The 11,983-nt window shown below is 46.6% G+C and overlaps 1 protein-coding gene across 1 annotated transcript; it reads right to left on the reverse strand.

Moving 5' to 3' along the window:
- Positions 1 to 233: 233 nt before the first annotated feature.
- On the reverse strand, positions 234 to 7,263 carry LOC120985007 (dnaJ homolog subfamily C member 13-like). The gene is made up of 6 exons (XM_040413451.1): positions 7,228 to 7,263; positions 4,455 to 4,574; positions 2,579 to 2,758; positions 830 to 997; positions 507 to 620; positions 234 to 374 (listed from the first exon to the last, which is right to left on the reverse strand). Exons 1-6 carry the CDS (start codon positions 7,261 to 7,263, stop codon positions 234 to 236), a joined length of 759 nt encoding a protein of 252 aa, XP_040269385.1.
- Between the last annotated feature and the right edge of the window lie 4,720 nt (positions 7,264 to 11,983).

The raw sequence follows: 11,983 nt of genomic DNA on the forward strand, positions 1-11,983 counted from the left end.
GAGCTGAAGGCACTGGGGGATAGTGGAGCTGAAGGCACTGGGGGGAGCTGATGCACTTGGGCTGATCGCACAGGGGGGAACGAAGGGTGTTGGGGACTGATGGCAGGGGGTCTTATGAGTTTTTATAAAGGAAAACAATCTATTAATTTATTTTTTCTTATTAGATTACTCGATTAATTGTAAAAAATTATCGATAGACTACTCAATTTCTAAAATAATCGTTTACTGCAGCCCTAAAATGAACAGTGGGCACTGACCTCAAGCTGGAATGTGGGCTGTTCATTATACACTCGTACAAAAATCTCCCCCACAATGAGCTCCTTGGCGTGATCACTGAACACAAAATCCGCTCCATAGCTTTTATCACATTCCCCCTGCAAAAGAAAGTATAAATCTAAGTAAATTTTTTATCACATTGTGTATATTATAAGTCAATGAGTTTTCCTCATTAACTATTAGAAAAGTTTTATTTTTTATTTTTATAAAATATATATATTTTTTCTTACTCGTCTTGTCATGCTTTCTTGTTCAGATTCAAGAAATTCCAAAAGCTCAGCTCTGGTACCATTGTTCCATATCAAGTAGGGGCTTTCTGTGTTACAGTTCAACATTTTGAGGATCTAGGATGTAAAAAATAACAGAATTGATATATACCATAAATATATCATATACCATCCCGCCTACATTTGGCAACCAAAGGTAGTAAGAATTATGTAACCAGCCTGCTTTGCTGTTTCTATGACTCCCATTCACTTCTATGGGAGCTACGGAAACAGGTAGCAGCTGGTGTGAGGATTGTGGATATTAGTATAGATCCTTCTTACTATACCTCTTCTGGAGATGACACCGAGAGTTTCCTGGCAACATAAGGAGTAAGCATCCCCACCAAGCTTTTCCGTACAGACGGATTTTCAGGGGTTACTTGATCGCCTATTAAATATCCCCCTAATCGGCTTAAAGCAAGAAGGCTGAGCTTGGCAAGACTGTTGGCAACTTCCTGTCAAACAGTGAGAAAGATGCAGTAAATCAGCATGCTGGGATAACGCAGGAAAGGACAATGTGGTTCTGACAACTTGTTTGCCACATATCATTTATCACAATAATGTCGGAACTTATTTCATATTATCTTCCGAACGATGAGCGTATAAAAATTTAGATTTTGTGGAAAGATAGAGACCTAACCTGGGATTGCAGGACTCCGGGACAAGCCGCTTAATCATTCACAGATGCTAATTACATGTTTGGTTATATTTTTGGGCTTGTAAGACTTACCATTGGTTAAATTCACATGTGGCAGATCTGTTGCAGAAATGTCTGCATCTAAAAAAATCCATTCTATACATGTAAAAAGGGTTGTTTCTGCAGGGTGTGCACAGGTTTCTGCAAGCCCTACTGAGCTTAAAGGGCTTCTGTCACCCCACAAAAGTCTTCTTTTTTTTTTTTGGATAGTTACATTCCTTATAGCGCGATATAGGAGAATATAATCTTGTCACTTACTTTCATGCGACCGTTTCTTTAGAAAACGAAGTTTTATAATATGTAAATCCGGTCTCTACCAGCAAGTAGGGCGTATACTTGCTGGTAGCCGCAGCAGAAAACCGCCCCCTCGCCGTGTTGATTGACAGGGCCAGCCGTGATCTCCTCCTCCGGCCGGCCCTGTCAGTATTTCAAAAATCGCGCGCCTCTGTTCATTCGGCGCAGGCGCTATGAGATGAGGAGGCTCGTCTCCTCAGAACTCCCTCAGTGCGCCTGCGCCGATGACGTCTTCTCTTTCGGTGATGTCATCGGCACAGGCGCACTGAGGGAGTTCTGAGGAGACGAGCCTCCTCATCTCATAGCGCCTGCGCCGAATGAACAGAGGCGCGCGATTTTTGAAATACTGACAGGGCCGGCCGAAAGAGGAGATCACGGCTGGCCCTGTCAATCAACACGGCGAGGGGGCGGTTTTCTGCTGCGGCTACCAGCAAGTAGACGCCCTACTTGCTGGTAGAGACCGGATTTACATATTATAAAACTTCGTTTTCTAAAGAAATGGCCGCATGAAAGTAAGTGACAAGATTATATTCTCCTATATCGCGCTATAAGGAATGTAACTATCCAAAAAAAAAAAAAAGACTTTTGTGGGGTGACAGAAGCCCTTTAAGATAGAAATGTATGCAACAAATCTGCTGGGTGTGAATATAGCGTTACAATGACAGAACTGCACTACTGTGCAATATTGTGATGTGGGTGATCAATATCCTGTAAATACTGTGCTGTAAAGCCCCCTTGAACTTTATTTTTAAAGACTATGAACACCTTCAGGGGCATTTTTATGATTGCACTGTACTCCTTTTGGGCTAAAAATCATTTTTTATTGGCCTTTATTAAAAACCCTGCTCATAATACATACATCATTATTACTGGACTTCTGGGGATGCATTAGAGCCAGTCAATAGAAAAAAAAAAAAAAAATCTCCACCTTGATCATTATGTTATTAATGGGAAATTATACCTGACTTCAGACTGGGTGGCAGCTTGTTGCAGACATCGTATCTGAGCAATAAAGAGTATAAAGAGAGATTATTAGTATACATACCTGTTGATTTGTGTCTTCATTCTTCTGAATACCACTTTCCTCCAACGTAAAGTCATAGTTGAAAGGATAAATAAGCAGGTGCCACAAAATCCCTGCATGGAACAAATGTGTTTGCAGAAAGAAATCAACTGCAAAGGAGCTGACACATTCCACGGCCAGTGAAGCCAGTCTCTGGACTTTCTGTGAAGACACATGTTAGATGTTTTAGGAGCACTGGACAGGGATCTTATTGGAACAAAATTGGAATGAAAGCTGATGTGCACCTGTACAATCCTCACTGGTCCTTGAGGCAGGACATGGATGAAAACACTGTGAGTAATGTTAAAGAGGACCTGTATCCTCTCCTGACATGTCTTAGTAACTACTTGCATTCCCCATGTAATAAAAATTCTGGAGCATCTATTCCTATGACTCTACAAAGAACCATTCCTTTATTATTACTTCTAGAAGTTTATGAATAAATTACTAGCAGTTTGCAAAGAAGGACCAGGTGGGAATGTATCTCTGCACAGTCTGACACTGGCAGCACTGATTGGACAGTGTCAGACTGTGCAGGGATACAACCCCCAATTGGACCTTTATTGCAAAATGCTAGCAATTCATATTTCTAGAAGGAATAATAAAGGAATCTCATGCACTTTGCTGGCACTGTATTACACTGCAGTTTTTCCTCATGAGAATTTGAGAGTAATCCACATCGTGTGCAGGTACCCTAAGAAGCACTTTAGCAGCGTCTTTCTAGTAAGTGTTGGGTTTTCAGAGCCTACTGTGCCACTGATAAAAAAATTTGACATGTTGCTACGGTATGTCTCAGAAAATTACTATAACTGCATGTATACTGTAATGAACAAGGCACACATCTTTACTATTGTACGTGGGTGGCGGGCTGGCATTCAGATGCCACAATAATGGGCTAGCTGTTTTTCCAGTGACTCAACCATGAAAACATGCACATTTTCGATGTGATGCCTACTTCAGGGACCTGTGCAATTTTTTGTATGTTCCCTGGGCAAAGTAAACATGGTGCAACAAGTTGAACTGGTATCCTACAAAAGGTAACACGAAGCACCTGCACAAAATCCCCAGAGACACAATCGTTAGTTATCTACACAAATGTCTTCATCATTGCTAGGGCAGTGATCCTCTTAGGCATAGTCTAGGGGTTCATTCAGACAACCGTATGTATTTTGCGGTCCGCAAAACATTCATGTGACATCCGTGATGCATACTTTTTTTGCAGATCCATTGTAACAATGCCTATCCTTTCTGCAAAACGGACAAGAATACGACATGTTCTAACTTTTTGAGGGACTACTGAATGGACACACAGATGTAGACAGTACACTGTGTGCTGTCCACATTTTTTGCGGACCCATTGAAATTGATCTGGAAAAAATGCGAATCTGATGTGCACCAAAAATACGCTTCTGTGAATGAATCCTAATCCAAGGCCTCTGACAGTAGTGGTCAGAAGTCTAGGGTAAAGGTCCCTCTACACAGGCTAACACAGCAGGCAATTATATGCCTGCTCATTACAAAAGGTGATTTTGTACATGCAGCAATCACATCATCTGTATGGGGAAAGAGAGATCACTGCTACAATCGCTTGTCCCCCATAAAGATTCAGTCTTTCTGTCCGACAGATCCCTGTTAACAGAACGATCTGCTGCCCAGAAGAGATGATTTAGGTAACCACATCAGTGATGTTTTCATCCGATGAACAAACGTTTGCTTTTAATGAGGTGATCAGTGGCACGATATGTTTCACGAACTTTGATGTTAAAGAGCAGAAATAAAATTGATCTTCCACAATATTACATCAATAAATCCACAAACCCACACACAGCAGAGTAAAGTTAGTGAAACTGACACTTACCTTGCCATAATAGAATACTCTACATATATCTTTAATGATGGTTGGCATCTCTATAATCTTCTCTCTGCACTCCTCAAATTGAGCTGCTACACTGAAACACTTGCATATATGTCCACACACCTGGAAAAAATCATTAATACTCTATTAGTACTGACTGAACTCACCATTCTAGGGAACAGGAGGAATTAAATTTGCCGTTCTAATGTACATACTGTGCATCAGAAGCATACATATATTTTATGGGTACTTGCACCAAAACTTAGTATACCGCACCCCCCAATCCCGATTTTCTGACTAATTTACAATTTATTTATTTTTTTGGAGTGGAGTCATCTATTTTATTCAACGTCTAGGTAGGGTAAAGCGTAACGTGCTTCATAAATATGCTGCTCTTTGTGAACACAGTAGGGAAAAGTCACTGTCACATTTGACCAAGACAGCTGATGGGTTAAATGTCTGTGATTGTGTGAAACAGCAGTCAACTACTTGTTATGGAGCTCGCTCCACTCCGGACAGGCATCATCATTAAAACGAGATTTTTGTGAAACTCACCTGTAAAATCTCTTTCTCGCATAGTTCATTGGGGGACACAGGACCGTGGGTATATGCTGCCACTAGGAGGCGACACTAGGCTGAAAAGTGATAACTCCTCCCCTGCCGGCTATACCTACTCTAGCCTGGAGAGAGCATATCAGTTTGTGCCCAAGCAATAGGAGTAGGAGAAAAAAAAACATACGGTAAACAACCAAATAACTGACTAATGCCAGTCGGATAGAACCAGAACTGAGGGCCATACCGGCTCCTCAACGCCAGCATTTACGGCAAACAGAAATTACTGGGTGGGAGCTGTGTCCCCCAATGAACTAAGCGAGAAAGAGATTTTCCAGGTGAGTTTCACAAAAATCTAGTTTTCTCGCTTGTATCATTGGGGGACACAGGACCGTGGGACGTCCTAAAGCAGTCCACGGGGAGGGAAACAAACCACACGCCCATGGAGAAAAAACGACCTCAAGGACGCGTAACCCACTGCCGCCTGCCAGACCTTGCTGCCTGGAGCAGCAGCCGCCCGTAGGAAGACACCCGGGAAAACTAGGTGAACGTGTGCCCGGAAGACCAAGATTCTGCCTTCTACGACTGGAAAGCTGCTGCATGACGGAGATAAATCAGAGAAACGCTGGTCAGGTGGGCCGGGAGCAGAACGCCCAAGTAGCTGTTAAACGGATAAACCTGGAAAACAGCCCTTGGAGGCAGTCAGCTTTGACAAAGACCTCCAGGACAAAATTGGTAAAAGTCCGTACAGCAGAAAGCGCTAGTCATGGACAAGCAAACCTCGGAGGCCAAATCACATGGCTGAAAGAGAGCTAGGTTTGTAGAATGCGAGGGAGAAAGAAGAGAAATCCATGTCTGTGAGGAGGTGGAAGGGCGACTACCTCCTGCAAAGAAGGAGGATACTGGGCGGAGCACTGCCTTATGTTCCTGCTAAAAGAAAAAGGTACGAACAAGAAGGCGTATTAACTCCGAAAACTGCCACCAAAACGCTGGCTCGTGGCCGCAACTGTGGGAGTAGAACTAAAATCCAGGTCCGCCGGATCCTCCTCTGGCCAAGAGAACGCTCCCTAGGAAGCGGAATATTGGTAGACCAATGTCCTTACAGCTGTAGGGGCTTGTGGTGAGAATTCTAGCGAGAAAAGCTGCTTGAGAAACCACAGAGAAAAAAACGCCTGAGCCGGGAATGTCCTGCTGCAGGCCAAAGAACCAATACCTCGCAGAAAGGTAAAGGCAAAGCCAATGGGAGCATCATCGGTGATGGGAAGCCCCGTCAGTGACCCTAAATTCACCATGTGTCAACCCTGCCTGGAAAGGCGGATGAGTGGCACAAAGATGAGAGAAAAACTCTTGCCGGGTGGAGTGCGAATACGACATCCAACACCTCCACCATTCCAGAGGAACCCTGGGTGCGTGGAAAAAATGGAGATGGGCTTCCAGAATTGTACGACCCATGGCAACTGGACAGCCAGACAGAGGAGGGACAGGGAAGGAAAAGTGTGTTCCCTCCCAGGGACGAAACCCTTAATAGCGGTGAAAAGGCGTGACGGACACACGCTCTAGCCATCATGGGAGACTCAGTCCACCACTGTAATGAGCAGTGAAAGAATGACCACCGTTGGCTTGGGGTGACGTAGACATTATTCATATCAGAAGAGAGGTAGCACCGATGGTGTCACAGCATCAACCATTAAAAATCCAAGTCCCGCTTATAACGGCAACCTAGTGGTTGACGAGTGCCGCAGGGACTAAGCCACCCAGTAGAACGCACTCGAAGGTAGGTGCTGATCAGCAATGGCAATTACGCCATCGCCACGCATGAGTTGACTACAGAAGGACAACAGTTGCCAGAGCAACAGGCACTCATAGGTAGTGTAAACCAGAAAGAGGCCAGAGCTAAAGCCCATTGCCTCCGAGACTGACGCTCTACAGAATCTATAGGTAATACAATACTCCGCCTGAAGATGAGGCCATACAAGGGAAGCCACAAGAGTAATGCTAACGCCATACTCCAGCAGAGGAGGAGGCCACACCGTAGAGGTCGCCGATTCCAGTTTCAGAAGAATCCGTCACCTGACGAAAAAACTGTGCAGCAGGAACCCTAGCATGTAATGGTGACGCAAACACCCCTTGTGCAGTAGGAGCTACTGCATGCTCCGCCAGTGTAACATGAAAAGGGCGCTGAACAGGAGCAACCGCCGAAGCAGTGGTAGGGTAGAACCCTTACCTGAGGGGGCTGCCCCACTACAGCGATTACGATCATCTAGCTCTAGCGTGAAGACTTTCCATGCGAAGGAAACGCCCCTTGTAGTGGTCACTGCAGAGTGCTAGCATAACACCCTCACCTAGATAAGGAAGAGTGGTGAACAAGAACCCATAGTCAATGGAATACTCTGCTTGCTGGATTGTAAACACAGCATTCTGGATAATGTGATTGACCTGAACGGTGGATGCCCATGGGGATGGGGGGTCTCTAGGACACATAAGAGTTGCTGGGAGACCCCCCTGAGAGCACAAAGGTCGACATTTTCGTGCCCTCAACCCGTGCCGGAAGAACAGAAGGATACGATCTGGAAATAGAATCCCGTGGCCGTATCCATATGCCACTAGAAGGAGAGTACCGGGTACAAGAGGTACCGACTGTTGACACGGACTACTTTGAAGGAAGCCAGGCATCTAGTGTCGCGGCAAAGTTAAATTATAGCACGCAAAAAATGCTAGTGATTACCCCGTAAAGGAACATTTGTAGAGGGTAATGCCATAGAAAGCATGTGATGGCAAATGACTGATGGAATAGCATCCAGTGGTAGTGCGATCCTCTGGTTAAGAAAGGGGGTAGCACGATAGCCAGAAACACAATCCACAGAAGTGTAATTACCCCACCTATGGATGGGGGGGGGATGACTACGGTAAGCACTGCACTCAGTGGCAGAGCAATCACTCGACCTATTACAGGGAGTAACGTATTCAGCAAGTACTGTAACCCGAGGTAGTGCAAGCACCTCACCTACCGAAGGGGTAACGCATACAGCAGGAACGAGTTCAGTACCCGGCGGGAAGTGTCCATTACTTCACCCAAGTAAGGAGGCAATGTATACGTAAACACTGCAACGGCAGTGAGAATGCCATAATGCCACCTATATAAGAGACTAATACATACAGACAGTACTGTGCCTAGTGGAACTGCAATTCCGCCACCTGAATAACTGAACCCCCCCTCCGGAACTAACCCCTCCAGGGGGCGGGTTTTTGCGTGATCCTAAGGGAGGAAGGGTGGGAGTGCGAAGGTGAGCCAGGAGGAAATATGCCCTGCTCTGGCCCGCTCGTGCGCAGTTCCACCTCTCAGCCTCTAGCCCATGGCTGTCGCAGGACGCGCCGGTATTGATATAACAACCAAACTACCCCAGGGTTGGAATGGAACTTCTAAAGGTCCACTTACTAGATTGCGCAGGCGGAGATCTATCAGCCAAACGACCCAGGAGGGTGGATTGGGAATTTCCAGAGGTCTTAAAAATTTCAGTTGTTCTGCACCGGCTTTGCGCAGGTGGAGCCCTATCGACCCAACGGCCTCAGAGGGCGGATTGGGAAACCTTCAGATCTACTCCACTGAATTTTTGCAGGAGGAGCATTATCAACCAAACGGCCCGGAGGGCGGATTGGGAATCATTCAGATGTACTCCACTGGATTTGCACAGTTGGAGCATCATCAACCAAACAGCCTCAGAGGGCGGATTGGGAATCCTTCAGATTTACTCCACTGGCTTGCGCAGGTGGAGCCATATCAACCAAACTGCCCGTAGGGTGGATTGGGAATCCTTCAGATGTACTCCCCTGGATTTTTATCACCCAAACGGCCCCGGAGGGCGGATTGGGAACCCTTCAGATGTACTCCACTGGCTTTGCCCAGGTGGAGCACTATCAATCAAACTGCCCGTAAGGAGGATTGGGAATCCTTCAGATGTACTCCACTGGATTTTGCGCAGTTGGAGCATTATCAACCAAACGGCCCCGGAGGGCGGATTGGGAACTGTGAGAAACCCTCCACTATCCGGGACGGACACAGGCCCTGGGCATAGAGAGCTCGGTCTGTGAGGAGGGCAGGCCTGTATGGGCGCACTTCTTTATTTTAAAAAAAAATATATATATATTTATTTTTTTATTATTTAACCGGGTCAGGACCTAACCTCAAATGGACAAGGGGCAGGAAAGGCTGCATACTGCAATATTAAGGCACATCGTGCCTGCAGATAGAGACCCAGGGTAAGGGTAATCTGGTCACTGGATTAGGAAGGGTTAAACTGTCCAAGGACCGGGGCGGAGCCAGCTGGCTCCAGAGGAGAAATGGACCCGCCCCTCCATACTTGGGGGTGGAAGTTGCGGCCTAGAAGGCCGCAAAGCCGGGAACTAAAGTTTTATGCAGGCTGACCGGAACTCTCCGCCAGCCGAACACAGCGGTACCTGGATCTGTGCAAGAATGAGGCCACCTGTGCCCACTGGCCGCGGAAGCCCGCCCTGTGGGCCGGGAGAAAAACAGCATGGCCGGGAAGAAACCGGAAGGCCCGAATGAAGCCGGGGCCTAGATTTGTGGTGCCCGGCCGACTGGGATCTCCGCTCCGCCACAAACCAGGTCCGCCGGATCCGGGAAACGGAGGTACCCCGAACGGCACTAGCAGGCGCCAAGATTATACCTGCCAAAAAGGTACCGTGTTTGACCGACCGGGGAGCTCGCCTGGTCGGTCTGAGAAAAGGGGGCACGGAAAGGAGCGCAGCGGCGCCAGTTTCTGAGTGTCCCCTGCCCGATATGAGCCACGTTAGATCGGAGGGGGTGTAGAGGGAGAATCTAAAATGCCGCCGCCGGGTTTAGGATTAACCCCTTCATTACCTCTATGAGGTGATATGCGGCGACTGGTGGAGGACTCGCAGCCTCCTTAAAAAAGGGCCATGGTGTGAGGGGGACAGTAATATTCACCTGTCTTCATCTGTGGTCTTCACCCTTAGTCTTGTACCAGCAGGGCCACCCCACGACCACTGGCACCAGGCGTCCGGGCAGAGAAGGGCTGGAGAGGAGGTGGCCCTCTTTCTGGCAGGAAGCAGGGGAGCGAGGCTGCCCTGGTCCGCTTTGTCTTCTTGGGGGAGGCAGGGCGGTGGAACAAGCAACACCAGCCAGCCTCCCAGGGAGACAGGGACGCAAGCGTGCCTGTGCCCCATCCATGAAATCTGTGAAAAATAACAAAATGAAGAAAATCAAAAAAGGCCACCCTGCTAAGCAGGGAGGTCTGCCTCCTACGACACTAAGCTAAAAACTGATATGCTCTCTCCAGGCTAGAGGGGGTATAGCCGGCAGGGGAGGAGTTATCACTTTTCAGCCTAGTGTCGCCTCCTAGTGGCAGTAAGCAGCTATACCCACGGTCCTGTGTCCCCCAATGATACAAGCGAGAAAGACCCGACATCTGCCGTACTATTACGGCGGATGTCGAGAAGGAGTTAATAACTGGAAAACACTGTTATACACTTAAAGAGGTCCTTTCACTAGATTAAAAAATCTAAACTAACTATACAGGTTCTTCTCAAAAAATTAGCATATTGTGATAAAGTTCATTATTTTCTGTAATGTACTGATAAACATTAGACTTTCATATATTTTAGATTCATTACACACAACTGAAGTAGTTCAAGCCTTTTCTTGTTTTAATATTGATGATTTTGGCATACAGCTTATGAGAACCCAAAATTCCTATCTCAAAAAATTAGCATATTTCATCCGACCAATAAAAGAAAAGTGTTTTTAATACAAAAAAAGCCAACGTTCAAATAATTAAGTTCAGTTATGCACTCAATACTTGGTTGGGAATCCTTTTGCAGAAATGACTGCTTCAATGCGACGTGGCATGGAGGCAATCAGCCTGTGGCACTGCTGAGGTGTTATGGAGGCCCAGGATGCTTCGATAGCGGCCTTAAGCTCATCCAGAGTGTTGGGTCTTGCGTCTCTCAACTTTCTCTTCCCAATATTCCACAGATTCTCTATGGGGTTCAGGTCAGGAGAGTTGGCAGGCCAATTGAGCACAGTAATACCATGGTCAGTAAACCATTTACCAGTGGTTTTGGCACTGTGAGCAGGTGCCAGGTCGTGCTGAAAAATGAAATCTTCATCTCCATAAAGCTTTTCAGCAGATGGAAGCATAAAGTGCTCCAAAATCTCCTGATAGCTAGCTGCATTGACCCTGCCCTTGATAAAACACAGTGGACCAACACCAGCAGCTGACATGGCACCCCAGACCATCACTGACTGTGGGTACTTGACACTGGACTTCAGGCATTTCCCTCTCCCCAGTCTTCCTCCAGACTCTGGCACCTTGATTTCCGAATGACATGCAAAATTTGCTTTCATCCGAAAAAAGTACTTTGGACCACTGAGCAACAGTTCAGTGCTGCTTCTCTGTAGCCCAGGTCAGGCGCTTCTGCCGCTGTTTCTGGTTTAAAAGTGTCTTGACCTGGGGAATGCGGCACCTGTAGCCCATTTCCTGCACACGCCTGTACAGGGTGGCTCTGGATGTTTCTACTCCAGACTCAGTCCACTGCTTCCGCAGGTCCCCCAAGGTCTGGAATCGGTCCTTCTCCACAATCTTCCTCAGGGTCCGGTCACCTCTTCTCGTTGTGCAGCGTTTTCTGCCACACTTTTTCCTTCCCACAGACTTCCCACTGAGGTGCCTTGATACAGCACTCTGGGAACAGCCTATTCGTTCAGAAATTTCTTTCTGTGTCTTACCCTCTTGCTTGAGGGTGTCAATGATGGCCTTCTGGACAGCAGTCAGGTCGGCAGTCTTACCCATGATTGCGGTTTTGAGTAATGAACCAGGCTGGGAGTTTTTAAAAGCCTCAGGAATCTTTTGCAGGTGTTTAGAGTTAATTAGTTGATTCAGATGGTTAGGTTAATAGCTCGTTTAGAGAACCTTTTCATGATATGCTAATTTTTTGAGATAGGA

The sequence above is a fragment of the Bufo bufo genome, unplaced genomic scaffold (genome assembly GCF_905171765.1).
Source record: "Bufo bufo unplaced genomic scaffold, aBufBuf1.1, whole genome shotgun sequence".
Classification (NCBI taxonomy): domain Eukaryota; kingdom Metazoa; phylum Chordata; class Amphibia; order Anura; family Bufonidae; genus Bufo; species Bufo bufo.

What these genes read in the sequence shown, in the direction of transcription:
- LOC120985007 (XM_040413451.1), bottom strand. Translation starts at nt 7,263, where the DNA reads ATGATCGTAATCGCTGTAGTGGGGCAGCCCCCTCAG. An exon ending in CGGTGTCATCTCCAGAAGAG is followed by an intron (nt 621 to 829) that starts GTATAGTAAGAA and finishes TTTACATCCTAG; the next exon opens with ATCCTCAAAATGTTGAACTG. An exon ending in AAGAAAGCATGACAAGACGA is followed by an intron (nt 375 to 506) that starts GTAAGAAAAAAT and finishes TTTCTTTTGCAG; the next exon opens with GGGGAATGTGATAAAAGCTA.